The sequence below is a fragment of the Pantherophis guttatus genome, chromosome 16, assembly GCF_059756535.1.
Source record: "Pantherophis guttatus breed Tessera chromosome 16, ASM5975653v1, whole genome shotgun sequence".
Classification (NCBI taxonomy): domain Eukaryota; kingdom Metazoa; phylum Chordata; class Lepidosauria; order Squamata; family Colubridae; genus Pantherophis; species Pantherophis guttatus.
The window spans coordinates 16,132,441-16,145,444 of NC_142078.1; the positions used below are offsets into that span (position 1 = coordinate 16,132,441).

The 13,004-nt window shown below is 45.9% G+C and overlaps 1 protein-coding gene across 5 annotated transcripts in view; it reads left to right on the forward strand.

Annotated features, from left to right (window-relative positions):
- RAPGEF1 (Rap guanine nucleotide exchange factor 1) overlaps nt 1-13,004 on the forward strand; it is a 56,207-nt gene extending 43,203 nt beyond the window's left edge. For all 5 annotated transcript variants that reach the window (XM_060684611.2, XM_060684614.2, XM_060684615.2 and 2 more), the window contains 13 exons: nt 574-659; nt 1,501-1,612; nt 2,152-2,242; nt 3,308-3,392; nt 3,917-4,009; nt 4,607-4,792; nt 6,212-6,296; nt 6,979-7,073; nt 8,517-8,595; nt 9,285-9,386; nt 10,154-10,251; nt 11,007-11,135; nt 11,799-13,004. In XM_060684611.2, coding sequence (XP_060540594.2) covers nt 574-659; nt 1,501-1,612; nt 2,152-2,242; nt 3,308-3,392; nt 3,917-4,009; nt 4,607-4,792; nt 6,212-6,296; nt 6,979-7,073; nt 8,517-8,595; nt 9,285-9,386; nt 10,154-10,251; nt 11,007-11,135; nt 11,799-11,949 — 1,392 coding nt within the window. In that variant the 3' untranslated portion in view covers nt 11,950-13,004. The remainder of the gene's footprint in view (nt 1-573; nt 660-1,500; nt 1,613-2,151; nt 2,243-3,307; nt 3,393-3,916; nt 4,010-4,606; nt 4,793-6,211; nt 6,297-6,978; nt 7,074-8,516; nt 8,596-9,284; nt 9,387-10,153; nt 10,252-11,006; nt 11,136-11,798) is intronic.

Consider the following 13,004-nt stretch of genomic DNA (forward strand, 5'->3'; position numbering starts at 1 on the left):
CTGCGTATTTCTTTAAAAAAAACCTGATTTGCCTTCGGTTCCATTTTGAGAATGGTGACAAGTATTAAATGCAATGTTTCTCAACCTGGAACTCTTTAAAAGGCGAGGACCAACCTCTTCCGCTACATGGAGACCCCGAGACTAGAGATAGTCCTCAACTTACCACCACAACGGAGCCCCAAATTTGTGTTGTTAAGCGAGACATTTGTCAAATGAGCTTCCTCCCCCCATCCCCAGTTTTACGACCTTTCTAGCCACGGTTGTTAAGCGAATCACCACAGTTGCCAGCATTGTTAAAGAATCAGAGTTTGCTGGTCAAAAGGCCATTATGGGACACTGCAAACCGTCGTAAGTACCATGCCAGTTGCGAAGCCTCTGAATTTCGATCGCGTGACTTTACACGGAAGCTGCCACGGTTATAAGTGTGAAAAAGGGTCCTAGGTCACTTTTTCCCCCCCGGTGCCGTCGTAACTTCGAACGGCCACTAAATGAACCAGTTGTAAGTCGAGGGCTTCCTGTCTCTGAATTAATAATGCAAGCCTTCCTCCTGTCTCCCCGCTTTTTTTTCCCCAGGAAACCCCAATAATTAAGGATGACCACACAAAAGATTCTACGTCACTGAGTGGGAGCCCAGGGAAGGAGAAACACGAGAGCGAAAGGTGAGGTTTAATACAGGTGGTCCTCGACTTACGACCGCAACGGAGCCCAACATTTCCATCGCTAAGTGAGACAATTGTCAAGTGAGCTTCTTCCCCGTTTTACGACCTTTCTTGCAGCTATTAAGTATCCCCGTTGTTAAGTGAATCTGGCTTCCCCTTTGTGTGTCAGAAAGTCGTAAAAAGGGGACACTGCAAAGGCTGAGAGTGTTATCATATAACCAATATTTGATGCAAATTGCAACGGTGCTTCTTTTTAATGTTTTGCTCAACTTTGGATGAAAATTTAAATAATGTTATGGTTGTAATATTGAGATGCTAAATTGCATTTAGTACGGATTGAAATTGTTTACTTTTTAAATTTCTTTTGCTGCACCCTTTCTTCTTTTTTTCCTCCTTCCTTCCCCTCCTCTGTCTTCCCTTTCCCTTCATCCCCATCTTCCTTCCATCCTTCCTTCCTTTCTTCTATCCATCCATCCATCCTTCCTTCCTTCTTCTCTCCCTCCCTCCCTCCCTTTCTTCCTTCCTTCCTCACCCTTCCTTCCTTCCTTCTTCCTTCCTCCCTGCTTCCCTTAGTTTCTGTTACTTTTTATGGGTAAAATTTTTAAATTAAAGACTATATATTGTATATACTTATTTCATATACATACACAACATCTAATATCCGCCAGTTTTTAAGCTTTCTCTGGGGAAATCCAGTAAACACACGGCCAGATTTTTAGACGGAATCCATGGCTAACCTTTGATCTACGTCCAATTCCTTCCAAAACACTGAGAACTAGAAACCTTGCGATGATAGGCCTTCTCTTGATGCAGTGCATCCACTTTTGTCTTGTGCATCCAGACCGCAGAAGTCACTGGAATCTTTGGAAAACCTGCAGATGGAGGAGGAAGTGGATGAATTGTCCCTTGTTAACCACACCGAAATCATATCCAGGCTGACCTTGAAACAGGAAGTAAGTTCTGACTTCTCCTTTTTGGGTTGTTTTCTTGCTTTCGGGTTGTGCTTGGAACCAGACTAGATTAATTGTTGATGCTGTCAACTCACAAAGCATCCCTGGCCTGCTCTCGAGTTGCCATAAGCAAGGGGATTGGAAAACGGCAAAGCAGCACAGCAGCCAAAAACAAAAGCACATTCCAGGCATATCTCTCTCAAGGCTGTCTCCCAGGGTTACCCACAGCGGCCGGAGGGGAGTGATCTCTACAACCTGCAAAATTGTGGGGAACGGTGGGGAATGGAAGGATTTATACTCCTTGCAGACAGCTGGTCATTTGCATCTTTTATAGAGAGTCGTTGAGGCCACTTGGAGGTTTCTTTGTGTCCTCAAGTTTGCTGCAGGACAATCTCCAAGTGGCCTCAATGACCTCACAGGAGGTGAAGATGGGTGCTGTGCGGTTTGCAGATCTGGTCAGGAAGCACACAATCACGGCATCCAAAGGAAATTTGCGCATCATCTCTTATGGGGACTTTGTGGGGGTTTCTCTCTCACTGCAGGGTGATGATGGTCCCGACGTCCGCGGTGGGTCAGGAGACATCCTTCTGGTGCACGCGACGGAGACCGCCACTGTGGAGGGGACGGTGAAAGGTACTGCGGAGGGAATATGTGTTAACCCTGATGCAAGGCTCACATTCACAACTAGAGTTAGATTTTACAGTCGAGACACAGAAAGGTTGAAGGATGGATTTTGGAAGGAGAACCTTGAAAAGTTGCACAAAGTTACCCAGCTGCCTTTAATGCCTAAGGCGGGACTAGTGATTAGCCTAAAGTCTTCCCCTTTGCTCAAATCTCATCTCTCTGGGTGCTCCTGGCCCATTAGGGTCACCCTCAGAGGTGTTATTCAGCCGGTTCATCTCGGTTCGAGCGAAACAGTAGCAGAGATCACTCTATGATCTAGGATGGCAAAGCTATGACACTCGTGCCACAGGTGGCACATGGGGCCATATCGATGGGCATACGAGCATTGCCCTAGCTCTTTGGGCCTTCCGGGCCCACTGGAAGTTGGCAAATGGGCCATTTCCGGCCTCTGAAGGGCCTCCGGGAGGGTGTGTGTGTGTGTGTGGAAGCGTTTTCACACTCTCCAAACTCCTAGAAAGGCTCTGGAGCCTGGGGAGAGCTAAAAACGGCACTTCCGGTTTCACCAGAAGTCAGCAAACGGGCCGTTTCCGGCCTCAGGAGGGTGCGGAAGGCTGTTTCTGCCCTCCCCAGGCTCCAAGAAAGGCTCTGGAGCCTGGGGTGAGTGAAAAACGGGCCTACCGTGCCCACCGTGTGCTAAAAACGGGGGGGGATCGCAGGGGGTCGTGCACGCGTGCAAAGGGTGGTGGGGCGCATTGAATGCTATAGAGCCGGTAGTAAAAACCAGCGGGAGGCTCCGCCCACTGACCCGGATGTCATCAAAAGCGAAGAGCGCACGCACGGGCACGATGCGAAGCGGTAGTAAAAGATAAGTAGAACCCACCCCTGGTGCGCGCCTGCGGTGAAACGGTGGTAAGAATATTGAAAACCCATCGCCGGTCACGAGGCTTAAAAATTCATCCTGGGTGGAAGAGGTGAAGCCCCCAGACCTCCAAGGTGAGGACACCTGCTTGATCAGAAGATGAATTAATTTCTTTTTTTCTCTCTCTCTCTCTCTTTTCTTCCTCCGTCGGCCAGATCTGGTGCTCTACTGCGAAGCCTTCTTAACAACTTACCGAACGTTTATTTCCCCAGAAGAGCTTATAAAAAAGCTACAATACCGATATCCTTTTTAGGGGGGACGGGGATAAAAATAGGGGGGGGTTGGATCCCCCTTTGAGAAGCGCGCGATGCTGGATGTTGCCTTATTGGATGATACCTACCACGTCCAATGCAACGGTCGTAAGTCTGAAAAAAGTCACTTTTTCAACGGTCCTGAAGTGAATTGTTGTAAGTCAAGGACTCCCTATACCAATACTAGAGCAGCCCAGACAATATGGAACTGGTTTATCCTTGTCTTCTAAACCAGGTATCTAAACCTGGGCAATTTTAAGACGGGTGGACTTCCAGTATTCCCCAGCCAGCATGCTGACTGCAGAGTTATGGGAGTTGAAGTCCGTAAGACTTTAAGGTTGCCAAGGTTGGACACCCCTTTCTATTCGGTTGTCTCACTTGCCCGTGTAACCTTGGGAGATCTTCCTGGAAGTCTTTCCCACTCAGGAATCGACCGCTTCGATCCTTCTAAAACCAGCCATGATGGCTAGTTGTCGCCACCTGTTGTTTAACTTCTTTAACTCCCCTTCCAACATATGAGAAGTTTTGCCACTGTCCAGACAACAATAAGAAACGCGTCAGCAAGAATACGTTTTTCGTCCTGGTGCGAGTGGTGGATGAATTATGGTAAGAAGAAACTCTTGTTTAAATATGTTTCGGGGGGAGTGTGTGCTGGGATTTGATCTGCAGAAGAAGAATCAGCTAGAACCAGACCTGAGTTCTAGGTCACCCAAAGAATCAATATGCTAAATATATTCTTGTATTAAACTTTACTGCCCTATAAAAATAAACAAAGTATATGGTTTGTGACTTGTTAAGACGCCTTTTAGTGGATCTGAACCTTTGGTAGATGTAGCTGTTGAATTTCCTCCTATAACCATGAGGACTAGCACCTTGAAGATCTACTTTAAGATCAGAGAAAGCTGCTCAGGGCCCCAAATGAGCCTCCCATCTTGGTACATAATATATGATCGGTGACTTGTTACAGATGTCCCTTAGTAGAGGATACGAACCTTCAGTCGATGTAGCTAGTGGGCGGTTGAATTTCCTCCTGTAGTCATGAGGACTAGCACCCTTGAAGATCTAGTTTAAGATCAGAGAAAGCTGCCCAGGGCCCCACTCGCGTTCCCACCTTGGTGGGATCCCCCAAAGGCGTCTCATCACCACCTACTCCTGGGTGGATCTGAAACGTAGCCTTCACCGGATCGGTTTCCTTCCTTCCAGTTTGGTAGAGCTGACCGAAGAGATCCTGAAGCTACTGATGGAGCTGGTCTTCCGTCTGGTGTGCAACGGAGAACTCAGCCTCGCCCGGGTCTTGCGCAAAAATATCTTGGACAAAGTCGACCAGAGGAAGATGCTGCGTTACACCAACTCCATCAAGCCTTTAGCGGCTCGATGGGTGGCGGCCAGGTGAGACGGGGGACGGTTCTCCGTAGGGCAGAACCATAGAGGGGGAAAAAAACCCAGAATCTTTGCTAAGGAAGGTGCAGTCCAGATTCAGCGTGCCAGAGGTCCTTCAACATTTTTGAGAACAATATTTTCAGCGCTAGGGAGGAGAAGGAGGACTATGGGGTCCTCTGTCGGGGATCTCTGCCGTCGCCACGGTGCCCGCGACGGGCTCCGGGGGTGTCCGCGACGGACAGACGGCCCGGTCTATCGGGACGCTCAGGCGGCCTCGGGCGGGACCGGTTTCCGGGGCCTCGGCCAGACTAGAGTGTTTCTGTTTTTTTGGGTAGTTTGTTACAATTTCTGCCATCAATACTCTTCCTTCCTCAAAAGTTTTGGGTGTTGTTTTCTCATAGGAACGTCTCGTAGGCCTATCATTTCTAATTTTAACTTCCCTCATTTATTCAATATTTTCCTTCCTCTTGCCGAATTGCCGAATTGAGTCCATTTCTAGCCAAGGAAATTATTTTTATTTCTTCTTCCGTTTCTTACTGATTTATTTGCTTTGTCAATCAAGTCGTTCTTATGTCCCTTTGTTCTTTCTTTAACTTCTTTTGCTCTTGCTCCTTCTCTCGACGCTTTCTCGTCTTGTTCTCTTATTTGGCTCTCTTTTGGCTGTTCTTTCTTCTCCTCCCGTCGTCCATCCCCACTTTCATCTCTCAATCTTTCCTGTTCTTGGTCATCTCTACGTTGGTTAAAAATTGGATGCAACTCACTTAACATAGCTTAGCAATGGAAATTCTGGTCATAACACCACCTGTAATTATTTCAACATTCAAGTAGATGAGATAACCAGGAAATTGAATGTCTCAAAGGTGTTTTTTTCAAGAGGCAACTGAAATTTCTTGTTTTTTTCTTTTGAAGACATTTCCCTTCTCATCCGAGAAGCTTCTTCAGCTCTGACTGGATTGTGGGGAAGGGAAGGATTTATACTCCTTGCAGACAGCTGGTCATTGGCATCCTTTTAGAGAGTCATTGAGGCCACTTGGAGTTTTACCTGCAGTGATCCTTGGGACACAGAGAAACCTCCAAGTGGCCTCAACGACCTTCTAAAAGGATGCCAATGACCAGCTGTCTGCAAGGAGTATAAATCCTTCCCTTCTCCCACCATCCAGTCAGAGCTGAAGAAGCTTTTCGGATGAGAAGGGAAACGTCTTCAAAAGAAAAAAACAAGAAATTTCAGTTGCCTCCTGAAAAAGCCCCTTTGGAACTACCGTGACCTGGATGGCTGAGAATCTCAATAGACAGGATGATGAATGTCACGCTCAATCCATAATTTCATGGTGGGTTTTGTTTATTTTGTTTTTACTCCTTTTGAAAGGTAAATAGCGACCCTTCTCAATAAATCCATTTTTTGCTTTTCTCGTCGTTTCTGTTTTCCAGGCCTGGCACCCTCCACGATTTCCACAGCCACGAAATTTCAGAACAGCTCACTCTCCTCGACGCAGAGCTGTTTTACAAAATTGAGGTATGAAAACGACGTGCGGAAGTTACCTCCAAGATATCGTCGCAACCGTCCCGAATTCATACTTCTGGGCCCTCTCTTTGTTTTATTTTATTTTTTAAAGGACTTTATCAAGTCAAAGGAGGGTGCCCGTTGCATCTCTGCACAATGCCCGTATCTTCAGCATGCTTCCTTTTCCAAACAAAGGACTATCCAGTCTCTGAATCATTTCCAGTTTTTCCTGCCCAAACAGTCCCCTCTCTCCGAGCGCCCGTTGTACCTCTGCATGACTCCCTGTTCAAATTTACCTACTGTTGCCCGTTGTGCCATCTTGGAGACTTTCTACATTTTTAGGCTTAGATTTTGTGCTGGAATGTAGTCCGGAGTCCCAGGATGGAGGCAATGCTTCCCAGAGGACAAAGAGGCAGTGGAGCATGGAATGTCTGGTAGGGAGGAAGAGGGCAAAGAAAAACTCACTAGCAGTTCACAGAGTATAGCTATAGTTACGCAGATAGTTGCTTTAATCCGGCAAGATTGTGTCTGTAGGCAAACAGCAGTAAAGAAAGGACTCCGAAGCAACTCCACAGATCATTTTGGATTTTTTGGGACCTGACAGATTTGAATTTTCCAGAGCTCTAAATTTGATACTGGACTAATGAAAGTATTAATCTATTTTTTTTCCCCCATGTCCTCACGTCCTTTTCAGATCCCTGAAGTATTACTCTGGGCAAAGGAACAAAATGAGGAGAAAAGTCCCAACTTGACACAGTTCACCGAGCACTTTAATAATATGTCTTACTGGTAAGAGAGAAAAAAAAATGGTTCTGGTGTGTTATCCTACAGCCATGAAAGCCAGCTGGGTGACTTTAGGCCACAACCAGGAGGTTGTGAGTTCTAGTTCCGCCTTAGCTATGAAAGCAAACTGGGTGACTTTGGGCCAATCACCAGGAGACGGTGAGTTCTAGTCCCGCTTAGCCACCGAGGCTATCTGGGTGGGCTTTGAGCCAGTATGCTTCCTCTCTCAGCCCAACCCACCTCACAGGGTTGTTGTTGTTTGGGGGAAAAATAGGACACGGAAGTTGTGTAGGATGTCTCCGCCACCTTGAGCCATTTGTAAAAATAATGAAAGTGGGATACAGAGAGAGAGAGGGAGGGAGAGAGAGAGAGGGAAGATAGATGATAGATAGATAGAAGATAGATGATAGATAGATAGATAGAAGATAGAGAGAATGTAGATAGATAGATGAGAGAGAGAGAAGATAGATGATAGATAGATAGATGAGAGAGAGAGAGAAGATAGATGATGGATAGATAGATGATAGATAGGTAGATAGATAGATAGAAGATAGAGAAGATAGATGAGAGAGAGAGAGAGAGAGAGGATAGATGATAGATAGAGAGATAGAGAGATAGAAGAGAGATAGATAGATGTGTGTGTGAGAGATAGATGATAGATAGATAAATAGATAGATAGATAGATAGATAAATAGATAGATAGATAGATAGAAGATAGAGAGAATGTAGATAGATAGATGAGAGAGAGAGAAGATAGATGATAGATAGATAGATGAGAGAGAGAGAGAAGATAGATGATGGATAGATAGATGATAGATAGGTAGATAGATAGATAGAAGATAGAGAAGATAGATGAGAGAGAGAGAGAGAGAGAAGATAGATGATAGATAGAGAGATAGAGAGATAGAAGAGAGATAGATAGATGTGTGTGTGAGAGATAGATGATAGATAGATAAATAGATAGATAGATAGATAAATAGATAGATAGATAGATAGATAGATAGATAGATAGATAGATAGATGGAAACTTTGCTTTGAAACATCCCACCAGGCAAAATAAAGACCGTCTCTGAGAAGAAACTGAAGAGAGAAATGAATCTTCTATCCAGGGGGCAGCTAGGACTAACAGAACCTGGGCACCCCAGCAAACATTTTATTTTATTTTATTTTATTTTATTTTATTTTATTTTATTTTATTTTATTTTATTTTATTTTATTATTTTATTTTATTTTATTTTATTTTATTTTATTTTATTTTATTTTATTTTATTATTTTATTTTATTTTATTTTATTTTATTTTTATTTTATTTATTTTATTTTATTTTATTTTATTTATTTTTATTTTATTTTATTTTATTTTAAAAACGGAATCGGTTTCACCTGATCTAAGAAACAACCTGAAGTTTCCATGCCTTGTTGGGTCTCCCTTCTTTTTTTCTAACCCACAGGGTCCGCTCGATAATCATGCAGCAGGAAAAGTCTCAAGACCGAGAGAGGCTGTTGTTGAAATTTATCAAAATCATGAAGGTAAAAGGCTCAGCTGGGGAGGGCCGGGAGACTGGCAGACACCCAGTTCAAGGAACCGGACCAGGCCTGGGTTAGGACAAGCTGGAGAGCTGCCTTAGAGGGGCAGGGTGGCAGAAAGACAGACAGACTAAAAACCAGTGATGGCTAACCTTTTTGCCATCGCGTGCCAGGAGCGAGGCGAGCGCGGGGGTGGGGGGGTTGCATGTGCAAGTGCTCACACCCATAATTCTATGCGTCCCGCCCCCATACATGCACGCGTGACACACACACCCCGCTCCTGGCTCGCAGTGGTCCGGTGGGCCCAGTAGGCCCGTTTTTCTCTCTCCCCAGGTTCCAGAGCCTTTCTAGGAGTCTGGGGAGGGCAAAAACAGCCTTCCCTACCACTCCCAGAGGCCCTCTGGAGGCAGGAAACAGCCTGTTTCCCTACTTACGGTGGGCCCAGAAGGCCCGAAAATCAGCTGGCCAGCATGCACATGTGTGCCAGAGCTGAGCTGGCGTGCCCACCAATACCGCTATGTGTGCCACCTGTGGCACGCATGCCATAAGTTCGCCATCATGGCTAAAAACATTGCTGGGGAATCGTTTTGACTTCTCGAACAAAACGAAGGACGTTCGATCTAATGGAGAGAAGGAACTCGGGCTGACACCCTAGCAGTCCTCCGATATTTCTTTCCCTTTTTTCGCCGCAGCACTTACGGAAACTCAACAACTTCAACTCCTACTTGGCCATCCTGTCTGCACTGGATTCGGCCCCCATTCGGCGTCTCGAGTGGCAGAAACAGACCTCCGAGGTGGGTTGGCGCTCGACTTGACGACCACAAACGAGGCCAAAATTTCCATCACTAAGTGAGACCTCTGTTAAGGGAGTTTTGGCCCACGACGGTGGTGTGGAAACAGCCACTTTTTTCAGTGCCACTGTCATTTTGGACAGTCACTAAATGAACTGTTGTAAGTCAAGGACTACCTGTATTTCATATCCATATTCCTCCCCCCCCACACACACACCCTCTCTCTTCCCTTTTCTCTCTCCTCTCTCTCTTTCCCTCTCTCTCTTTCTTTCCCTCTTTCTCTTTCTCTCTCTTTCCCTCTCTCTCTCTCCCCCTCTTTCTTTCTCTTTCTCTTTCTCTCCCACTCTTTCTCCCCCTTCTCTCTCTTTCTTTCTCTCTCTCTCCCCCTTTCTCTCATTCTCTCTCTCTTTCTCTATCTCTTTCTCTCCCCCCTCTTTCTCTTTCTCTCTCCCTCTTTCTCTCTCTCCCTCTCTATGTGAGAGAAAGAGAGAGAATAATAAAGAGTTTGATGATATCACACCAAAGTTTTTCCAAGTTAGCCCACCTCACCAGATCCAAAGTTAAGATGACCAAAGTAACAATAATTGGAAGTTTAATTTTAACTCACTCACTCTCAGTGAGTCTGGGCAGCTTACAAAAATAACGTCCATGGAAATCGGCCCTCGTGACGGAGGAGAAGACCTTGGCGGAGGCCCAGCCGAGTTCTGACTTCAAACGGTTGCTAAACAAGTCAAGGACCATCTATACTTTTCTTCCTTTCTTTTTCCTAGGGCTTGGCAGAGTATTGCACCCTAATTGACAGCTCGTCGTCCTTCCGCGCTTACCGAGCTGCCCTCGCTGAGGTCGAACCGCCTTGTATTCCTTACCTGTGAGTAGCGTCACAACCTTTCTTTTATCCTTCTCTTTGGAGAAGATCACAACGTGTTCAACCTCACCTAACCATTGAGACGGCCAACCTGGTCATTAAGCGAAGTGGTTGCTGAGTGGAAACCTTGCAATAGCACCATCTTACTTCCGCTTTGCTTTACAGACCCGTGAAAGTTGTAAAAGCAAAGATTGGTCGAAAAAGTTAACTTTTTCTCATCAGGGTCATAATAGCAAACGGTCACTAAATGAGGTAGCTAGGTCTATGAGATCGACCAGAGGGAAGGCATAGCTGTATATGTCAACTCTTAATATATTGTAACTCATCTTTAGCAGTCGGATTTGTTAAGAGCTACACGGTCATCAAGAAATTAGTCCTAATGTTTAGATAGAATGTTTAGATAGATAGATAGATAGATAGATAGAGACTGTGTTTTCCCGAAAATAAGACCCTGTCTTATATTTTCTTGAACCTTGAAATAAGCGCTTGGCCTTATTGCCATGCGCTCAAAAGCCCGATTGGGTTTATTATCAGAGGATGTTTTATTTTGGGGGAAACAGTGGAGAGAGATAGAGATAGAGATAGGTAGGTAGGTAGGTAGGTAAGTAGGTAGGCAGGCAGATAGATAGATAGATAGATAGATAGATAGATAGATAGATAGATAGATAGATAGATAACCGTGTTTCCCTGAAAATAAGACCCTGTCTTATATTTGTTTGAATTGGAAGCTCTTCCTTTTCCCTTCTCTCCTCCTCCAGGGGCCTGATCCTGCAAGACCTGACTTTCGTGCACCTGGGAAACCCCGACTACATCGATGGCAAAGTCAACTTCTCCAAGCGATGGCAACAGTTCAACATTCTGGACAACATGAGACGCTTCCAGCAAGTGTAAGGGGGCTCCCTCTTCTTCTCCCTTGGCTTCGCGTTCCCCGTGCCCATGTTTTGGGTTGACCGTGCTGAAGGAGAGATCCTTCTCTGGAGATTCTCAGTCAGCCATCAAGTCATGGTGGTCCCAAAGGTGCTTTTTTTCCCCCCCCAAGAGACAGCTGGACATTCTGGTTTTTCTCGGAAGGCGTTTCGCTTCTCATCCTAGAAACTTGGGAGAATGGAAGGATTTATGGTCATTTGCATTCTTTTTAGAGAGTCGTTGAGACCACTTGGAGTTTTGTCTGTGTCCTGAGGGTCACCTGAATAGCGCAAATGGGTGTGGCGCCTTCTTGAAATTGCTGAAAGGATTGTGTTGTAGAACGCTCCGCACCCATTTGCGCTATTCAGGTGACCCTCAGGACGCAGAGAAACCTCCAAGTGGCCTCAATGACTCTCCGAAAGAATGCAAATGACCAGTTGTCTGCAAGGAGTATAAATCCTTCCATTCCGCGTCTTCTTCAGAGCTGAAGAAGCTTCTCGGATGAGAAGCGAAACGACTTCCAAGAAAAACTCAAGATAATCCAGTTGCCTCTTGGAAAAAAAAGCACCTTTGGGATTAAGGGGTTCACCCCTTAATTGGATCTGTTCCGGTCTAAACTGCCCCTTTCTCTCTGATCTTTGCAGGCATTATGACATCAAACGCAACGATGACATCATTTCCTTCTTCAACGACTTCAGCGACCATCTGGCCGAGGAGGCCTTATGGGAACTTTCGCTCAAAATCAAACCCCGAAACATAACGCGGCGGAAAACAGACCGAGAAGAGAAGACTTAGAAGGGGGGGGCGGGGCGGGGGAAAGCAGGAAGTCCGATTAGGCATCCGATTTAGGACTGGCACAGAGCGTCCCAGCCTTGGCACCCTGAGCAGATCTCCATCACTTCCTGGGCTGGTGGTGGTGGGAGAATCTCCAAGTCCCTCTTGATCTTTCTCCATCACTTCTGGGCTGTTGTACATCACCCTCCCGGTCCGGAAAAATGAGGGGCGGAAGAGAATCCGAAGAGGTGACTTTGCGCCTTGTCGAATGTCAAGTGGTACTTGCACCCAAGGTGCATGTGTGTGTGTGTGTGTGAGAGAGAGAGAGAGAGAGAGAGAGAGCCTACATTTTTGCACACACTCAAGCGGAGAAAGGAGAGGTGAACCAAGATTTCCTGCACCCTCCCAACAGGGGATGGGGTTGGCCAAGGGCATTTCCCGAAGAGCGCGCGCCAAGGAGAACCATCTCAGATACTTCCAAAACCTGGGGAAAAACAAAGAGCCAAGGAAGCTTGGGAAGGGTGGAAGGTAAACTCTGGACCTCCACCCCCTTCCCTGGCAAGAGATGGTGTCGACACCACAACTCCTGGTGAAGTCGATCTTCCAGAGCAGAGAAGGACGTTGTGAGGGGGCTTCCTCAATCCGCTCTTCTCTCCATCTCGTCCGAGAACTTGGATGGCTTCCTTCTCCTCTCCACCCGGAAGTGGGGCATCATCTCTCAAACTCTCCACCCCGACGTCCGGATTTCCACGTTGGGAAAACGGGGGGGAGGAACGTCTTCCCTTGGCGATGGTACTAAAAGCTTGGAAAGGCAGCGAACCTGTAGAAAAAAACACAGCCACCTTGTACATAACGGGGGTTCTAGGACCGTTGCGTTTTTTTCCTTTCCATGTGCATGTTTGGATTTTGCCCGTGGATATATATATATATTTTCTTTCTTTCTTTTTGTTTTGTTTGATTTTCGTTCTTTCCCCTTCCACCCTTTTTTTTCTGGAGGGCCGTTTTGTCATTTTGTTTGAGTTGTTTTTAGTTGGTTATTAATATTATTATTGTTATTATTATTATTATTTTGGCAA